General features: G+C 61.2%; 1 protein-coding gene across 5 annotated transcripts in view; it reads left to right on the top strand.

The window, feature by feature from the left end:
• The window catches only part of PDE4C (phosphodiesterase 4C), a 98,234-nt gene extending 90,722 nt beyond the window's left edge, over nt 1–7,512 (top strand). For 3 of the 5 annotated variants that reach the window (XM_030540346.1, XM_030540348.1, XM_030540351.1), the window contains 6 exons: nt 573–740; nt 1,797–1,896; nt 2,602–2,756; nt 3,497–3,619; nt 4,094–4,276; nt 4,954–7,512. In XM_030540346.1, the coding sequence (XP_030396206.1) occupies nt 573–740; nt 1,797–1,896; nt 2,602–2,756; nt 3,497–3,619; nt 4,094–4,276; nt 4,954–5,529 (1,305 nt within the window). In that variant the 3' untranslated portion in view covers nt 5,530–7,512. The remainder of the gene's footprint in view (nt 1–572; nt 741–1,796; nt 1,897–2,601; nt 2,757–3,496; nt 3,620–4,093; nt 4,277–4,953) is intronic. The other 2 variants (XM_030540347.1, XM_030540350.1) reach the window with 1 other exon arrangement.
• The last annotated feature ends 11,996 nt before the right edge of the window (nt 7,513–19,508 follow it).

Here is a 19,508-nt window from a genome sequence, read left to right as displayed (position 1 = left end):
GGATAGGACGGGGGTGGAGGGGCAGGATGAGGACAGCACGATGCCTCTCGCTCTGACCCGACCTCCCTGCACAGTCCCTGGCCTCGCCTCTCCCAAGCTCGTCCTTGTCCGCACGACCCTACAGGGCAGCTGTGTCTGGGGAGGTGCCAGGGCAGCTGCAGGTCGGAGAAACTCCCTGGAGCTCTGAATTAAAAACCTTTGTCCAGCCAGCTGGTGGGGGGGGGGTCCCTGCCGCAGACAGAGCTATCTCCCTGCCCTGATCCTGCTCACTCTCTCTCTCCCCCCGCAGTTCCCACCCCTGAGCTCAGCCAGGCCCTGGCTGCGGCAGTGCAGGGGGGAGGCAGGGTGGGAGCACCTGGCTATGGGAGGGGATGGGGAGGATTTGCAGAAGCAGCCGGGCAGTGGGCACAGTCCTGGGCAGGCAGGGGCGGGGCATGGCTGGCACAGCGAGTTATCCCTGGGGCACCTGGGGCTCTCTCTCCTGTGAGCTGGGCCCCTGAAGCTGGGGACCAACCCTGGCTTGTCCTGAAGCTGCACTGGGCTGAGCCTGTCCCACCCTCTCTGCCACCCAGCAGGAGCGGGACCTGATGAAGACCTTCTGCATCCCAGCCGACACCTTCATCACCTACATGATGACCCTGGAGGACCATTACCACGCTGACGTGGCCTATCACAACAACATCCATGCCGCGGATGTGGTCCAGTCCACACATGTGCTGCTGTCCACGCCGGCTCTGGAGGTGAGGGGGTGGGGACAACTCTTGGAGGCGCTCCCCCACCCAGGCTCCAGGCTGCGCAACCAGTGGGGCTGCACAACGGTGTGAATCCGTGGAGGGAAGCAAAACGGCACATCAGGTCTGCCCCTGGGCTCCACGTCTCTCTGCAGCCTGGTCTAGGTCTGCACCTTGTTACAAGCCACCCATCCCCAGGGAGGTTTGTCCGACCTTTAATGAAAGAGCCACCTTTGCACAGAAATCAGAGAATCAAAGAACTGGAAGGGACCTCGAGAGGTCATCTAGCCTAGCCCAGCCCCCTGCACTCAAGGCAGGACTAAGTAGTATCAGCCCATCTCTGACAGGCCTTTGTCCAACCTGCTCTTAAAAATCCCTAGTGACGGAGATTCCACAACCTCCCTTGGCAATTTATTCCAGTGCTTAACCACTCTGACAGGAAGTTTTTCCTAATGTCCCACTTAAACCTCCCTTGCTGCAATTTAAGGCCATTGCTTGTCCTATCCTCAGAGGTTATCGAGAACAATTTACCTCTCTCCTCCTTGTAACAACCTCTGACATACTTGAAAACTGTTATCATGTCCCTTCTCAGTCCCCTCATGCAGCCCAGTTTCCTGGAGTTTTGGGTGGTCCCTGAAGGCAGGTCGCACTGTCTGGGTGGGACAGATGGCTGCAGGGAAGGAGGGACATGGGGGCAAGGGTAGGAGTTACACTGCCTCCTCCCCAGTGTTGTCCAGCAGATGCTGGGTCTCACCACAGTCCCATCCTGGACCTGTTCACACCAGGATCCCAGCTGGGGGATGCTTCCCGCCTGGAGTGTGTGGGAAATAGCCCGACTTTCCCTCACCCCAGCTTGCTGCCCGAGACATGCAGGCAGCCTGGGATGCAGGCGCCTCCATCCGCAATTAACCAAAGCTAAGAGGCTTTCTCCCAGTGGGCCGCGGTGATGTACACCTCTGGCTCGCCCAGCGTGCAAACCCACGTGTTCGGTGTATGGGCCCGCCATGTCCGACGTCCTGCAGAGCGGCTTTCTTTCCCTTCTAACTCCCTGTCCCTTGGTTCCAGGCTGTGTTCACGGACCTGGAGGTCATGGCTGCCATCTTCGCCAGCGCCATCCATGATGTTGACCACCCAGGCGTGTCAAACCAGTTCCTGATCAACACCAGTGAGTGCAGATCCCCCAGGAACCCGCCGGTCCCAGGAGACGTGTGTCCTACGGCTGGCTGCCCCAGGCCACTGTGATGAGACGCTGGCTAGCAGGGCCGGCTTTAGGGCGATTCCCGGGAATCGGGCCCCGCACCCTCCGCCGAAGTGCCGCCGGACACAGCGGCAAGGGCTTGAACTGCCGCCGAATTGCCGCCGCTATCTGTGACAGCATTTCGGCAGCAGCTCTTTTGAATCGGGCCCCGCACGTCCTAAAGCCGGAGAGGATCCCTTGCAAAGGCCTGGCACTCCCAGGGTTAATTCCACTGCCAGCCTCCTCTGACCAAATCCAGAGCTCCAGCCGCGGTATGGGGGCTCTGTGCCATGTGGCCCAGCTCCGTGAGGGCCCTGTGCTGGGTGCAGTGGGTCTGAACCCCGGTGTAGCCGTGGGTATGGGGAGCCTATTTGCGATTCTTCTGCAAACAGTCGCGGTGCAAACATGCTCACACTCAAGGACGGGCCGTGCCCCCCAGACGGCTTCTGCACTTGGTATCGACGTGGCCCCGGATATCACATGAGGTGCCCCGGACCCGGCTGGTGCCAGTCATTTCCCAGTGCAGGCCCCTTTGCAGCAGGGGTCCTACCAGAGCCGCCGGCAGCCACGTGGATAGGCTGGCGGACGGGAGCCTGCGTCGGCCTCTCACGCTAACCCCGCCTGTCTCTGCAGACTCAGAGCTGGCTCTGATGTACAACGACGTCTCTGTCCTGGAGAATCACCACTTGGCCGTGGGCTTCAAGCTCCTCCAGGAGGAAAACTGCGACATCTTCCAGCACCTCAGCAAGAAGCAGCGACAGTCGCTCCGCAAGATGGCCATCGACATGGTGAGGGGGCCAGGGCCTGCTCGGCACTCAGGAGATGCAGGATCTGACCCTGACTCCATGCGGGTCAGGCCTAGGTACTCCCTACAGATGCCCCACACGCAGCTGGCACCAGAGCCACCCCGAGCACCAGGGCGAGGCGCTGGGGCAGTCTCATAAAGCAGGTGACGCAAGGTCAGCCCCCAACGCCTACGTGGAGAGACGGCCTGACAGTAACGGGCCCCCTTTGACTGACCCGACACCTCTCTGCCTCTCGTGCCCTTGGTGCGTTGCTATTGCAGAGCAAGGGCCCCGATGCAGCTGGGTCTGGGGTCTTCCACGCACCTGCACCCGCCACTTCCAGCAGGGCTTGGCAGAGTCAGGGTCAATGATCTACGGACTCAGTGGTGGCCTGGAGGGAGCTGGACACGCTGTTCCCTTCACTCCGAACAGGACCTGGCTGCTCTGAGCATGGCTGATCTTGGTCTCCATCCTGTGCTGTGACATCCCTGGAGTGGGAGAGTCATAGCCTGTGAGGTCCCCTCTAGCTGCCCCTGCGCCAGCCAGCCTGGGATTGTTCCCCGCCCAGGCACCAGTGGTGGGACTGGCCCAGGATGCACAAGAGACCTGCATTTGGTTCCATGGAGGTGGCTGCTGGAGCCAGCGTGCTGGGAGAGTGAAGGGACAGGCTGCCTGGTTTGCTGGCCGTGAGGCTGGGCCGCTTGACGGGACACAGGCTAATGGGTGCCCTCTCCCCCTTGCAGGTGCTGGCAACGGACATGTCCAAACACATGAACCTGCTGGCTGATCTGAAGACAATGGTGGAGACCAAGAAGGTGACCAGTCTGGGAGTCCTGCTGCTGGATAACTACTCCGACCGAATCCAGGTGAGAGCAAGGGGCTCTGGGACCCCGACCCCATTCACTGCAGGCCCCAGCCCTTCCTCCTTACTGCTTCACCCATCGGCCGGAATGGCTCATGTAGGTTGGTCTCCAGCCTGTGATGAGACAGTGACATTCCTCGCTGCTGCCCCCCTCTGCCCTCCTGAACCTGAGACAGATCCCAACCACCCCTCTCCTCCGGCCCCACGACAGTGCTCAGAGCTCCAGCCCCAGGCCCTGCCAGAGCCAGGTCTGGCTCCAGGCTGGGGTGCTCCAGGGCTGTCCTTGCAAGGGAATAACGACCGAATGCCCAGCCAGGGCCCTGCCCCTTCCTCTTTGGGCATCTCATGCAGACATTGCCAGGTCCCAGCTCAGTGCTGCCCCTGAGGGACGGGCCCTGGGAGTGGGGCTGGCCAGGGCAGCCAGGCATCGGGGAGGTGGATGGGCTCTTTGCAAAGCTGTGACTGTCCTTCCCCCCAGGTGCTGCAGAACATGGTTCACTGCGCTGACCTCAGTAACCCCACCAAGCCCCTGGAGCTGTACCGCAAGTGGACAGACCGGATCATGGTGGAGTTCTTCCACCAGGGGGACCGGGAGCGGGAGAAGGGCATGGAGATCAGCCCCATGTGCGACAAGCTCAGCGCCTCCGTGGAGAAGTCCCAGGTGAGGCTGGGGCTGGGGCTGGGGCTGGGGCTGGGGCTGGGGCTGAGCTGGGCTGGGGCTGGGGCTGGGGCTGAGCTGGGGCTGGAGCAGGAGCTGGGGCTGAGCTGGGCTTCCCAAGCAGGCGAAAGGTGTGCTGGATGCAGCGCGGGGTGGAGGGGCCAGCAAGGCGCTGTGGAGCACAGTGGGAGGGAAGGAGGAATGTGGCCCTGGGAGGAGTTTTCTCTAGGGGACCTCTGCACCCACCCATCACTGAGAAGAGGGCAGGGGCTCTTGGGCCAATCCCTCTGCTGCCGCCCACACACTCGCTGGTGGGGCGGATCCTGCTGTGGCCCCGTCCATCCAGCACGTTGGCTCCGAGGCTTGGATTGGGCTCCTGTGGAAGGATCTGGGTGGGGAAAAGCAGCCTGAGCACGACTCCCTGGGGGCGACAGCAGGGGATGAAGCAGGGAGGAGCTGGCACAACTCCTGGTCCTTTGGCGTCGCCCATGGGCCGTCCCGTCAGCAGGCTCTGGAAATCAGCAAGTCCCGGGGCCAGGTCCCCCCAGGGTCAGAATTGGACTGGGGAAGCAGATGTAGATGCTGGGCCTGGCTGCATGACTCTCCGGGGGCAGGGATGCTGCCCCCTTGGGGACGTGCCTGAACCTGCCCGTAACCCCCAGCTCTGCCTTTTCTCACAGGTGGGCTTCATCGACTACATCGCTCACCCGCTGTGGGAGACATGGGCCGATCTGGTGCACCCCGACGCCCAGGAGATCCTGGACACGCTGGAGGACAACCGGGAGTGGTACCAAAGTATGATCCCACACAGCCCCTCGCTGCCCGAGGAGCAGGATCCCGAGAAGGGCGGTGGGGGAGAGAAGTTCCAGTTCCAGCTGACCCTGGAGGAGGAGGGCGAGTCGGACACTGAGCTGGAGGAGGCCGAGAGCCCGCTGGAGGAGGACAACAGTGGCAGCGACTCCAAGACGCTGGCCACGGATGACTCGGAGTCGGCAGAGCTCGAGCGCCTGTCCCCTGGCTCAGCTGGCAGGGACTCTCCGCCCCCCGCGCACAGCAGCCCGCTCAGGAACACGCTGGCCAAGCAGAAGGAGGTCTTGCACTTTGACAACAGGAGGGCTCTGGAGAGGACGCTCTCACAGCCCGACGGCGGCACCTCATTGGGATGCCCGGAGCTGGGCCGCAGGGGGAGCCTGGAGGCCAGGGAGCTGGGCCTGGACGCAGAGGGGAACCTCACATTTCTGCCGCTGGGGACGTAATAGGTGGGGCCCGCTGTGCCCGTTGGTTGGGTCTGGGAGCCACCTGGAGACCAGGCGCCTCAGGGTCATTAATAAAGAGAGCGAGATTGGGGTGTGGAGCACATGAGCTCTGTAGGCCCCCACCCTCCCATAGCACCCACTGGGGACAGATCGGGACCCTCCAGAGGGAGCAGGCAGCTGCTGGCCAGGTGGGCCCGGACCGGAATTGTCAAGCTGCCATGTGCCCTCAAGTGAGGACCGGGCAGCTCCGGTGCCTCCCACACGGCCTGGGAATAGCTCTGTACCTGAGCAGGCCCCCAGCCGCCCTGGGCGGTGTGCGCTGCTGCTGGGCTCGGACAGGGCTGCGGCCGCAGCATTGTCGTGTGTCTTGCCTACTATCCTCGGACTCACCCTGTGCCCTCCGTCCCCGCGCCTGCCAGCCAGGGCCCGACCTGGACCCAGATGGGCAGAAGGGCTGGGAGCTGCGGGGAGGGCAGACGGGCCATGCAGACCTATGAGCATCCCTGCTGCTCACAGCTAAGCACTGTGTCCCCTTTGGGCTGCAGCTCTGGGCTCCCGAGTGGGGAGCATGTCCCCTGGTACCTCTGGGCTGTGCCCCCCGCCGGGATGCACACTGACTCTCCTCCCCGGGAAGCCAGGCCTTTGATCCATATGCACACTGGGGCTGTGCTAGCCCGGGGGCCCAGCTAAGCCCCTAGCAGCATCCCTGCCTGGCTGGCCTGGCTTCCCACCTTGAGCTCCTCAGCAGCCAGTCTGCAGTGTCCTGCCTGCTGGCGGCTCAGCAGCCCCCACCGGCCGGCCCAGCGCTGCATCCGTGAAGCCTCAGCTCTGCCTCCGAGCGCTGAGGCTGGTGAGAACCTCGCCCGCTGTTCCCTTGTCGCAGCAGAGTCCAGCCAGTCCCACTCCACTTACCTCCCGTCCAGGCACTCTGCTCCCCGGGCAGTTCCCCACCCACCCTCTCCTGGGGAAGTGGATGTGGGGCGGGGACCCTCCTCCAGGAGGTGGGGCTTTGCCCCCACGTTCCAGCCCCAAGCCCTGCATCCCGTGGCTGCAGGGGCTGGAGCGCTGGGTGCATCCAGGCCGCAGCTGGGATTTCCTCACAGGGTGACGGTCGCATCATCTCCCTGGGAGCTCTGGGGCCGTGCAGTCAGCTGGTGTGACCTGGTGCAGCTCCTTGGTACCCAGCAGAGCCGCTGGCCTCGGGCGCTGTGAGTAACAGAGCTGGGAAGGAACCCTGTCCCATGTCACCGGGCGCAGGCCCCTCTCCCACAGGCCGCCCCGGGCTCTGTCCGTGGAGGCAACTCCCTGTCAAAGGGTCTGGATTCTACCCGCGTAGCTCCCACTCCCTGCGGCTGGGCCTGGAAGCCAGGGCACAGCCATTCCCATAGGGGAAGGGGAAGAAGCTGTCTGGGTCTCAGGCACCTTTGTCAGGGCTCATGGTGCCCAGGCCAGGAGCTGTGCTGCTCCAGCGACCTTCCCCGCCTCTCCCTGTCCTCCTGCCCAGCTGTGCGTGTCCCAGTGAAGCCAGCAGGAGGCACTGCTGGTAATGGGAGTCTTTATGGAAGGCCCCGGGTGGCAGAGGGTCTCTATTTACAGGAGTTGTCACAGAACAGCATCTAGTGCTGCCCATCAGGGATGCTCCGTTCTCACGCGTTGTCCTGCGCCGGATACACGGGACCTGGACCACGCAAGTACGTTATACTTTGGTGTGCTGCTGTGAATCTCCATTGCCTCCAATTTATGCAACTAAACGAACTGGCTGCCCCCCTCGGCGGGGAGACGGTGAGTGCAGGGGCTGGGCACCGACATACCCCCTGCTTTCCTGACACCAAACAGCCCTTTGCAGGCAGACACTGCAGAATATGAGCCAAAAGGAGAGATGTGTATTCCCATTGCAAAGCAGCAATGGCTCCCCAATGCAACAGGACTCTGGCTGTGGTGGGGGCTGAGCGGGCCTGGCAGTGGGTGCTGGGAGACCCTGGAGTGCTGTTGGGGGGTGGGCTGGGGAGACCAGGGAGTGCTGGGGGGGGAGGGCTGAGGAGACTAGAGAGTGCTAGGGGAGGGAGGAGCTGGCTGGGAGGGCTGGGGAGACCAGAGAGCGCTGCAGGGGGGCTGGCTGGGGGGCTGGAGAGACCAGGGAGCACTGGTGGGGAGCTGGCTGGGGAGACCAGGGAGCACTGTAGTGGGGGAGGGGCTGGCTGGGGGGCTGCAGAGACCAGAGAGCACTGGGAGAGGGCGGCTGGGGAGACCAGGGAGCGCTGGGGGGGCGCTGGCTGGGGGGGGGGGCTGCAGAGACCAGGAAGCACTGGGGGGGTGCTGGCTAGGGGGCTGGAGAGACCACAGTGCACTAGGCAGCATGTTTAATTTATTTGGGGCACGTTCACTTTTTAAAGCCTTTTGTAGCTCACTTTTTAATCCCAAGCCACCTCCTCACTCCTGTGTCCCTTGTTACACGCTGGTTTTACTGTGATCGGCACTCAAAATGCTGCATTTATACCTTGCACTTTGGCGGCCCAGCCGAGTGCTGTGGCCCTGTTCCTCATTCGCCGTGTGTCTGAACTGAGGAGAGTGACTCCTCTCCTCCGCGCGTATTAAACCTGATCCGTCTCTTTCATTTTTCAATGTGATCCATGTAAACGTGTTTCTGTCATGAGATAAAGTCCCGAGATTCTAACAGGTGTGGATCTGGTGGCTGCAATGGGCTGGGAGAGCTGCGTTGCTGCCCTGCCCTGTGTGCTGGGGTGCTGGCTTTAAGGGGAGCGGCCCCCCCCGGCCAACTCCTGGCCGAACTCAGACTCGGCCAGTTCCTTTTCCAGTGGGGCTGGTCAGCACTGTAAACACAGCCCTGTGGCCAGCAAGTGTCACGGAGTCCCCGGGCGATGCTCTGGAACTGCTCCCCACAAAGCCAGGCAGGACTTTGGGGAGCCTCCTCTCCCTTGGAGCAGATTGTCATCAGGGCAAGAAGTTCACACGGCTTCACCTCCTGGGTCTCTCCTTGGAGCATTCAGCATCCTCTGCCTCTCCGTGCGCTTCCCACAGCGAGCCTGCCCCAGCGGGGTCCTGGGGAAGCTACAGGGTCCTGCACCCCCACTTTGCAGTCCGACGTGACTCTCAGCCAGCCAGTAACACAGAGGTTTATTCGATGACAGGAACAGGGTCTAAAACAGAGCTTGTAGGTACAGAGAACGGGACCCCTCGGCCGGGTCCATTCTGGGGGGCAGTGAGCCAGACAACCCCGTCTGCCCTCACTTCCTGTCCCCAGCCAGCTCCAAACTGAAACCCCCTCCAGCCCCTCCTCTCTGGGCTTTGTCTCTTTCCTGGGCCAGGAGGTCACCTGATCTCTTTGATCACCTTTAGCCATCCCCTTGCAGGGGGAAGGGCCCCACCATTTGTTGCCAGGAGACAGAGGGTTGGCCAGAAACTGAGGCACCCACACAGTATTAGGGGAAACATTAAGAACAGCCCCACTTCATCACAGCGACTCTTTCAGGGGTCGATTCGTGGCTGGGTATGTTTGAAGCTTGTGGGAACAAGATGTTTGCTCCAGGAAAGTCCCTCATTGCGGAGAGCGCGCCTGACCGCCCAGATTCCCCTGCACTGGCCGCTCGGCTAGGGGCAGCGCCCCAGTGCCGCACGCAGTGCCCCAGCCTTTAGCAGGCAGCCCGGGCCACATGCCGCCTGCGCCCCTGCCCAGGCCGCGGTGACTGGCGTGGGGCTGGCTCCGGACTGAGTCGTGCTCTCGTCAGAGCTAAGAAGCACTCTGGACCCAGGACCATTGACAGGAGGGAGGGCAGAGCACACGCCGTCCTGCCCGCTGCCCAGCAGGAGCCAGCAGCAGCCAAGCCGAGGTTTCTGCTGCCTGGGGGGTGGGGGTGAACTCTCATGGCTCCAAGGGCTTCTCTTCTTCCCTGGCCATTTTGCAGCCTGCCCAGCTCTGTGCTGCCCCACGGTGACACAGCTGCTCCAGTCGAGCCCTACTGCTAACAATAAACATCACTCTCTGCTGTGGGGGCAGCTAAGGACCCACCCCCACCCCCCCACCACCGCCAGGAACCAGTGCCCCATGGTGCTGATGCTGCCCAGCCAAAGCACATAGGGCCCTGCCTGCAGAGAGCCAGACAAGGACTTGCCAGGTGTGTGTGTGGGGGGGGGTGCCGCTTAGAGAGGGGTTTGCAGCACTCAGGAGGTGCAATAATAATGCTCAGCCCTCAGCAGCCCCCCGTTGAGCTGAAATACCCTCAGCGGGCCCCTCCCTCCAGCTCCAGAGCAGCTTGGAGGAAGACCAAAGTGTCGGTGGGCACGGGCTGGGGCCGCATGCCAGTCTGCAAGGAAACCCCGTTCTGAGGCGCATTCCCCCTGCAGGGAGGGGTGAGCTCAACCCGGGCCGCTCCACCAGCAAAAAGGCAGGAAACCCCGGCCTGAGCTCTGCTCCTCAGAGGCTGCAGCACTGGGCCCCCGAGCCTGAATCCCTGAGACGAGGCGGGTGATGTCTGCCCAGGTCTCGCTGTGGCGCCGGGAGATGGGCCCCAAGCTCAGGCTGACCAGATCGCAGAGCCCAAGTTGGGAGCGTGTGTGCTCGGTGCAGGCCGACCCTGCCAGTCCCAGGGCTGGAGGGGCAGCAGGGAGTGATTTGGAGCCATAGGTGCTGGTGAAAGCCAGCAGCAGGGCGGGCAGGGGAGGCCATATCCACAGCCTGCTCTGGGTCACCTGGCAGCGCCACTCCGGAGCCCTGGCAGACTGTGCAGGGCCGGTCAGGTGCTGAGTGGATATCACTTCCAGGGCTTGGGGGCACCAGGGGGACAGACACCTCCATAGCACAAGCCTGGGAGGGGACGAGATGGCCACAGCAGGTTAGGAAGGGAATGAATCTCCCACCCCCCTCAGTAGGGAGGGGGCTGTGACGCATGATCCAGCATGCTCCCTACGGACCCCACTGATGCAATTCAGGGCTTCATCCTCGAATTATGGGCTGGGCCACCCAGAGACCCCCATTCCCGCTGTCACACATCTGGGTTTTGTCCCTTAGAAACCCCCGCCCCCGCAGCATCCAGAGGTGAGATGCGTCCTCAGGGGTTAAATAGCAGCAACAGCGGGCACAGAGCCTGTCCTGCAGCTAGAGGCAGATCCTGCCCTGCCAGCTGCAGCAGGGACTGCTCTCTGCCTGTCCCCTGCACCCTGATTTCCCAGCCACCGCTGGGACCTTTGATTTTCCTCCCTACCTCATTGCCTTCCAGGGGTTGAGCCCCAGTGGTCTAGGAGACAGGCTTGCAGAACTGCCAGGAGGCTGGCATCTCTAGGCTGCCGCCAGCTTGCACTCCACTGCCCACAACCCACTGTGGACACACCCAGACCATGGGAAGTTCCAGCCCAAGGAGTCTGACAGGCAGCAGCCTCGGGGCTCCTGGTTGGCTCCTGCCCTATATAAACCCAAGGGGCCTTGCAGGCAGCGTCCAGGCAGCAGTGTGGCTCTCCTGTAGCTGCCACTTGTAGCCCCGCTCCTGAATGCCTGGCTTTGGCCTCCCCTCACTGTCATAAACAGATAGCTAAGGGTTAATGTCTCTTTCACCTGAAGCACCTGACCAGAGGACCAATCAGGAAACTGGATTTTTTCAACTCTGGGTGGAGGGAAGTTTGTGTCTGAGTCTTTGTTTTCTGGCTGCCTGCTTTCTCTGAGCTTTGGAGAAGTAGTTCTACTTTCTAGTCTTCTGTTTCTAAGTGTAAGGACAAAGAGATCAGATAGTAAGTTATATGGTTTAATTTCTTTGGTATTTGCATGAATATAAGTGCTGGAGTGCTTTGATTTGTATTCTTTTTGAATAAGGCTGTTTATTCAATATTCTTTTAAGCAATTGACCCTGTATTTCGTCACCTTAATACAGAGAGACCATTTGTATGTATTTTTCTTTCTTTTTATATAAAGCTTTCTTTTAAGACCTGTTGGAGTTTTTCTTTACTTCAGGGAAATTGAGTCTGTACTCACCAGGGAATTGGTGGGAGGAAGAAATCAGGGGAGATCTGTGTGTGTTGAATTTGCTAGCCTGATTTTGCATTTCCTCTGGGTGAAGAGGAAAGTGCTTTTTGTTTCCTGGACTGGGAACGGAGAGGGGGAGTCACTCTGTTTGGATTCACAGAGCTTGTGTCTGTGTATCTCTCCAGGAGCACCTGGAGGGGGGAAGGGAAAAAGGATTATTTCCCTTTGTTGTGAGACTCAAGGGATTTGGGTCTTGGGGTCCCCAGGGAAGGTTTTTCAGGGGGACCAGAGTGCCCCAAAACACTCTAATTTTTTGGGTGGTGGCAGCAAGTACCAGGTCCAAGCTGGTAACTAAGCTTGGAGGTTTTCATGCTAACCCCCATATTTTGGACGCTAAGGTCCAAATCTGGGACTAAGGTTATGACACTCACCTCCTGAACCAGCCCCCGAAACCTGACTCAAACTCGGCCCCTTGATATCGACGCTGGCCGGGAACCTGCCTACAAAACTCCTCTGCTCCCTCAACCTCAGGTTTGGCCCTGCTCTGACCCTTGGTCCCAGCTGTCCCATCAGGAGCCTGACGCCTGCTTCCTCTGATCACAGTGCTCACGCCATCTGCCCGCTGCCAGACTCAGACCAGCCCCTCAGCCGTGGGCGATGGAAGAGAGCCAGTATTTCCCAGGATCCTTCACTGCTCCCCACATCCCTGCCCTCCTCCCTGTCCTTGCCCCTGCTTGGCTAAACACCGATGACCTCCCCGAGCCCCAAAAGCCCTGTCTGGGCTTGATTCTTATTAGACGTATACTGCAGCAGCAGCTGGTGCCCTCGCTGAGCTCGGGGCCCCGGCATGCTGGCTGCTACGCAGACATGGCAAGAGACACAGGAGCTCCAGAGTGCTACAAGCGAAACACAGCTTTCCATTTCCCACTTACGCTGAGGGGTAGCGAGCACAGTGCCTGGTGGAGAGGGGGTCGTGCCCCCCAGCAGCGCCCTGGCGCAGCTCCTCTCTCCTGGTCCCAAGCAGCCTGTGGACACAGGAGGGAAGCCGCCTGCTCTGGAGAACCAGCTGCGTGGCTTGTTAGAACCAAGGCAGCGGCTGGTGGCTGGACACATGGCAGCTGGAATTCATGCTGTTGGCTCAGTTCGCTCCCGGCAGAAAAGCTCCGTTCCTTTGAGACGAGCTGAGTTCTTCTCAAGAAACGTGAATTCGTCTCTGATGCTCCCGGCCCAGCTAAAGTCAGTATTTGAGCCTGGCAGCACACTCCCTGCTCCCCTCCCGCAGCCTCTCCTGTCTCCTCCTTGGCGCTCACACGCGTGATTTATCCCTAAGCACAGGTTTACATGAGGCTCATCTCTTGTAGACTTCAAATTCCAGCCCAACGTCTCCTGCCGCACAGGTTCCAGATCCCCACAGCCCAGCACCGCCTGCCCTGCCGGCCCAGCACCAGACAGTGTGAGGAAGCTGACGCCTAGGGGCCAGGGGCAAGCTAGACTGCTGGACATGAATGGGAGCCCACTCCATGCCAGGACTACGGGCACCGGGCTGAGCCAGTCCTGCTGGGATGTGTCGCCACTAACCTCCACCAGCAGGACCTTTCCCTAGTCTCAGCGTAAGTTTCCAGCTTGTTGCTTTTAGTCCCATCCCTGGGCCTCCGCTCCCTTTTCACACTATAACCCCCCCATGCCCGGGGTTGTTCCTCACCTAGTGCTATTCATAGCACTGCTGCCAGAGAGGTGCCAGCCTGGGGTCCCATTGTGCTTCTGTGCTGGAACTTGGCAAACACACTCAGTGACAGCCCCTGCCCAACACGGCTTACCCCCTCCCCCAGTCCTCTTACTCAAAAGCTGGACTTACTCATTTAGCAGACTTTAGCCCTCTTCAAAGCCCTGCCCCTCCTGCCTCTTCATCATTCTAGCTGCCCGCCTCTGAATCCCCCTTGGATTTCCCAGCAGTTGTGTGGTATTCAGGAGCCCAGAACCGAATGCAGGAGTCATGGTCTGGGCATCACTGGATCTGCATGGAGAGGGGACCAGACATCCTCCGGATCTGGGTACAGAGTGTCTCTGCAGACAAAATTCACAGACACGTGGTCCTGTATTTTTACATATGGCGATAGCATCTGGGGGCCCCAATCCGGCCCCCACTGAGGGCTGTGCAAACAGCACCGCTGGGCAAGGTGCAGCACAGACCCAGACTGGCCAGGGCGGCACCGTCACACGGCAGACTAAAAGACACTAGCAAGCTGGGATTGTGACAAGATGCAAACGGGGAGGTGGGAGGAGGATGCAGCAGCAATCAAATGGAGCTGTTACGGCTACTATGTGGCCAGCTCTGCTCTGCACCTACCTGGTCACGCGCAGACGGTTTATACTCTGTACGGCCCAGGGCGGGGTCCGATGGAGGGCAATTGGGCAACATCTAGGGTTGAACGGTGAGTTTTTCCCACAGTGGTCGGCCACCACAGAAAGCTGAGCTGTCCCTGGAGTATTTGGCTGTCATGACACAGCCCAGGGAGAGGGCCCCATGTCCTGAACGCAGGGTGCAGAGCTACAAACTCGGCTCCTAAAACTAATCTCTGCCCCAGAACTACATTAGCCAGCACTGCCAACTAGCCAGGGGAGCCTGGGGCCGTCCAGGGCAGCTGTGTCCTTGCCAGGGTGTCATGGCTACCCAGCCTGGTGTGACGAACTGGGAATGTTCTTAATGTTTTCTCTGAATACTGTGTTGGTGCCTCAGTGTCCCCTATGCAGGTCTTAATATCTAGGTGGTGGAATAAGGGTGTGATTGCTACAGAGCAAAGGGCCAGTGCACCTAAATGCCTGGCACTCTGTCTCCTAGCAACTGATGGCCTGGGCCCCTCCTCTGCAAAGGTGCCAGCTGAAGGTGCTGGAGACAAAGGGATCAGTGACCTCCTGGCCCGGGAAAGGAGCTGAGCAGAGGAGGAGGGGCTGGAGGGGGTGGTTAGTCTGGAGCTGGCTGGGGACGGGGAGTGAAGTGCAGACGTGGGGGTCTGGCTCACTGCCCCCCAGAATGGACCCAGCCGAGGGGTCCGGTTCGCTGTATCTACAAGCTCTGTTTTAGACCCTGTTCCTGTCATCGACTAAACCTCTTTTTTACTGGCTGGCTGAGAGTCACGTCTGACTGCAAAGTGGGGGTGCAGGACCCTGTGGCTTCCCCAGGGCCCCGCTGGGGCGGGCTCGCTGCTGGAAGCGCCCAGAGGGGCAGAGGATGCTGAATGCTCCAAGGAGAGACCCAGGAGGTGAAGCCGTGTGAGCTTCTTGCCCTGAAGACAGTCTGCTCCAAGGGAGAGGAGGCTCCCCAAAGTCCTGCCTGGCTTGGTGGGGAGCAATTCCAGAGCATCACCCGGTGACTCCATGACACCTGGTCCCTGGGAGAATGATAAGCACTGGCTTAAACGGCTCAGCTCACCCCTTTTCCAGTAAGGTGGCTGAGGGGCCAGGCTGAGCGCCTGGGCAGGGCCGAGAGGAAAGGAGCCGGCAGCTTGAGGGCCCCCGAACTCCACGGCTTGGCTGGGAGGGAAGAGCGCGGAATGTGCCGCAGTAGTCGGTTCCGGCACACGCCTGCAGAGTGTATTTTAAGAGAGCTCTGGAGTGCATCATCCCTGCCTTCTGGGGGGCTGTTCATCCTCTCCCCTGACCTGCAGTGACCCTGGGAAGGGCCTGTGCTCTGTGCGGTTTGATGGGAAACAGGCCCAGGCCAGAGGAAGTGTGTTGCATTCCCCAGGGGAGTCTCACAAGGAGAAAGCTGAGCACCCAGCCCAGCAGAGCACAGCTCCGGGCAGCACTGCATGGGCTCACACGCTGCAGCATGCAGCTTCGCCATTGGCGCCTTCCACGCTCCACAAGCCATTGCTGGCTCTCCGTAGCCACACACAGGCTGCTCCCTGCACGACACCTTGGCTTGAGCCAAGTGCAGACCCAGGACAGGGTGCGGGGACGGGGCAGGCTGTAGCCTTTGCTGCCTGCTGTGAGCGGCAGAGATTTGCACTAGCCACTGCTACTAGCTGGGTGTTTCCTCCCTCGCAGGCTGCCTGCCTGTGACGTCCCCTGTGCTATGGAGGGGCGAGCAGCCTGTGCCAGACTGGCTCTCCTTCCCTGCAGGGGTCCGGGCAGTGCTGTGTCAGCAGGGGTTAAAGGATGCAGGCAATTTGAAAGCCAGGTACAGCCCCCAACCAGCCCAGGAATGGCACCTGCAGCTCTCCCTGGCCCTCTAGAGATCTCTGTGCTGCAGGCCAACCTGGGGTACCCTGTGCACACTGAGTGGGTAGAGCCCTGGAGAGGCCCCCGACTCCCTGTAACACTGAGCTGGGCTGCAGCAGCCACCACCTCCCATTGCAGGGCAGTGAATGGAGCTGGGGCTGGAGCAGTGGGGAAAGGTGCCCTGGGGCTGAAGATGGGGGCCGTGGAGTCCAGGGTAGGAGGCAGAGCCCCTGGTGCCCTCCTGCCTGAGTTTGCTTCACTTGCCGAGGCACCTGAGCCAGGGGCTGGCTCAGCCCCCAGTGCCTCACTGGTACTGCCATGGTCTCGCTCTCATGCTGGTTTTGCCCAGGAGCGGTGCCAGGGTTTTTGGCGCCCTAGGCACAGGGCCGGCTCTAGCCATTTCACCGCCCCAAGCACAGTGGCATGCCACGGGGGGCGCTCTGCCGCTCACCGTCCCACGGCTCCGGTGGACCTCCCGCAGGCGTACCGGAGCCGCGGGACCAGCGGACCCTCTGCAGGAACGCCTGCGGGAGGTCCACCGGAGCAGCCTGCTGCCCTCCCAAATCCTGGCACCTTAGGCCACCGCCTAGGTCGCCTAAATGGAAGCGCCGGCCCTGGTTGTGCCTGCAGGGCATCAGACCTGTCGACCATGAGGCCCCGTCTGGCCCTAAGGGCACGGAACCAGATCGTACAGGGCGAGGCCGGCTACCCCCTGGGGCAGGAGCCACCTGTCCTTGCCCCACCTCCACGGTGCTCCCAATAACGGGTCAATGGCGCCACCCAGTGGCCAGATGAGTTAATCACAAGGGCCCTGCAAAGGCCTGGGAGAGGTTTCGTGCCCTGCCTTTGGTGCCAGCCGCCCAGCTGGAGGGTGGAATGGGGGCTTGCCCTGCTATGCGCGGTGGGTCGCCACGTCGCATCCATCGCGGCCTCTGCCCAGGGCACGACGGAGCTTGAGGCCCAGGGTCCATCTCCTCCCTGGGGGCTGGGAAGGGGCAAAACGTCACATCCACAGGTGCTCACCAGCTGGTGGCTCCACCCAGTCCTCACTCGGGCGGGCAGTGACCTGTTTCCATCACACTCGCCCTCCCTGCGCTCACTTGCCACCGCGTGGGCTGTGCCACGGAGCTTCAGGATCTGTGCTGCACCCCCTTGAGAATGCTGTGCCTGTGCCAGACCCCGCCTGGGACCTGCTCCAGGGCAGGCCACCCATGCAGCCTCACAGCCAACACTGCTGCTGTGAGCCACCTCACCAGCGACACCCGCGATGAGGGACCAGAAAGGCCTCCCCAGCTCAGGGGCAGCCCACTCATTTGGGGTCTGTGCAGTTTTGTTCCCTACAACCTGCTTTCTGGACATATTGCTGCGGGGTGCCTGGCCCCATGTTCTTTGAGGAGTGTTCTGAACCCCGGCTGACGCTTCAGGAACGATGACATTAGAGTTGGAGAGATTCAGTAGCTCAGGCTGGGGCGCTGTGACCGGCTGTTCGGCAGGTGATGTAAGATGGGCTGTGACCTCAGGGCTGCATGCAGGGGGTTTAACGCCTGAAGCCACTGTGGCTGTGTGCACGACTGGGACATATGGTGCTGTGATGAACTGGGAATGTTCTTAATGTTTTCTCTGAATACTGTGTTGGTGCCTCAGTGTCCCCATGGCAGTTCTTAAGTATCTGGCAAAGCCAAGGGCCAGTGCACCTAAATGCCTGACACTCTGTTTCCTAGCAACTGATGGCCTGGGCCCCTCCTCTGCAAAGGTGCCAGCTGAAGGTGTTGGAGACAAAGGGATCAGGTGACCTCCTGGCCCGGGAAAGGGGCTGAGCAGAGAGGAGGGGCTGGAGGGGGTTGTTAGTCTGGAGCAGGCTGGGGATGAGGAGTGAAGTGCAGATGTGGGGGGTCTGGCTCACTGCCCCCCCGAATGGACCCGGCCGAGGGGTCCGGTTCGCGGTACCTACAAGCTCTGTTTTAGACCCTGTTCCTGTCATCGAATAAACCTCTGTGTTACTGGCTGGCTGAGAGTCACGTCTGACTGCAAGGTGGGGGTGCAGGACCCTGTGGCCCCCCCCCAAGGCCCCGCTGGGGCAGGCTCGCTGTGGGAAGCGCACGGAGGGGCAGAGGATGCTGAATGCTCCAAGGAGAGACCCAGGAGGTGAAGCCGTGTGAGCTTCTTGCCCTGAACAAGTTTGCTCCGAGGGAGAGGAGGCTCCCCAAAGTCCTGCCTGGCTTGGTGAGGAGCAGTTCCAGAGCATCGCCCAGGGACTCCATGACAGGTGCTTCCACCTAATCCCCCAAGCTAATGGCCTGAGCCCTTTGGGACAGGGCGCTGGCCAGGCCTCAGGGACGGAGCGACACCAGAGCTAGTTCCAGGCAGTGCTACCCGTTGGAGCAGGGGGCTCGGTGCTGCTGTGACGTGACAGTGCAGCCTTTGGCTCAGCCTGGTTCTCCCAGGAGCTCAGCCCCCTCCCTTGGGCTCAGGTCAGTGTAAATGGAAGTGACTCGGGTTTGGGGCCATGCAGAGGGTTGGGGTTAGGGCTCCCTGGCCAAGGACAGGGTTGGGATTTGTGGGGCCCCAGGGCTGGGCTTAGGTTGCAGTTAATGGAGCTCCCTGGGTTGGACCCCAGAGAGCTCCCTGGCTTCAAGTTCAGGTTGGGGCTAGTAGAGCTCCCCAAGCCCAGGGGAGAGCTGGGGTCTCACCCCCAACTGGGCACCAGGCTCAGGGGAGAGCTGGGGTCTCACCCCCAACTGGGCACCAGGCTCAGGGGAGAGCTGGGGTCTCACCCCCAACTGGGCACCAGGCTCAGGGGAGAGCTGGGGTCTCTCCCCAGGTAGGTGCCGGGCTCAGGGGAGAGCTGGGGTCTCTCCCCAGGTAGGTGCCGGGCTCAGGGGAGAGCTGGGATCTCTCCCCAGGTAGGTGCCGGGCTCAGAGGAGAGCTGGGGTCTCTCCCCAGGTAGGTGCCGGGCTCAGGGGAGAGCTGGGATCTCTCCCCAGGTAGGTGCCGGGCTCAGAGGAGAGCTGGGGTCTCTCCCCAGGTAGGTGCCGGGCTCAGGGGAGAGCTGGGGTCTCTCCCCAGGTAGGTGCCGGGCTCAGGGGAGAGCTGGGGTCTTGCCCCTGGCTGGGCGCCGGGCTCAGGGGAGAGCTGGAGTCTCTCCCCGGGTAGGTGCCGGGCTCAGGGGAGAGCTGGGGTCTTGCCCCTGGCTGGGCGCCAGGCTCAGGTAAGGCTTCCTGAGCTAACGTTAGGGTTGAGGTTTGTAGAGCTGCTGGGCCTGCACTTAGGAGCAGAACTGCTCAGACGCCCAGGACTAGGGTGTGGGCTGAGTCTGGAAGGCTGTCAGGGCCCGTAGGGCTGCCCAGGCTCAGGATGGTGCTGTAGGGCTCCACAAGCTGGGGTTCAGGACATGGCCGGGGTAAGGATATGGGCCTGTAAGGTCCCAGGCTAGCAGTAGGGTCATGGCCCACAGGACTCGCTGGGGTAGGGTTGAGATTGGGGCTGGTGACTCTGCTTGGGCAGGATTTAGGCTTGGGGCGCTGGGGCTCCCCAGGCTGGGGTTAGGGTTCATCCCTAGCCATCGCTGAGGTAATATGGATTGTGGCATCTTGGGCTCGCTGGGCTGGAATTTAGTTTTGGGCTTCTAGGGCTTGGCAGCTGGGGTAGGGTTGCCAACTTTCTAATCGCACAAAACTGAACACCCCTGCCATGAGGCCCTGCCCCACGACAAGGCTCACCCCTTCTCCAAGGCCTCATCCCTGCCCACTCCATCCCCTCTCCCTCCATCACTTGCTCTCACCCACC

The sequence above is a fragment of the Gopherus evgoodei genome, chromosome 22, assembly GCF_007399415.2.
Source record: "Gopherus evgoodei ecotype Sinaloan lineage chromosome 22, rGopEvg1_v1.p, whole genome shotgun sequence".
NCBI lineage: Eukaryota > Metazoa > Chordata > Testudines > Testudinidae > Gopherus > Gopherus evgoodei.
The sequence above is the reverse complement of the archived record's forward strand: the minus strand, read 5'-3'. Positions and strand labels throughout refer to the sequence as shown.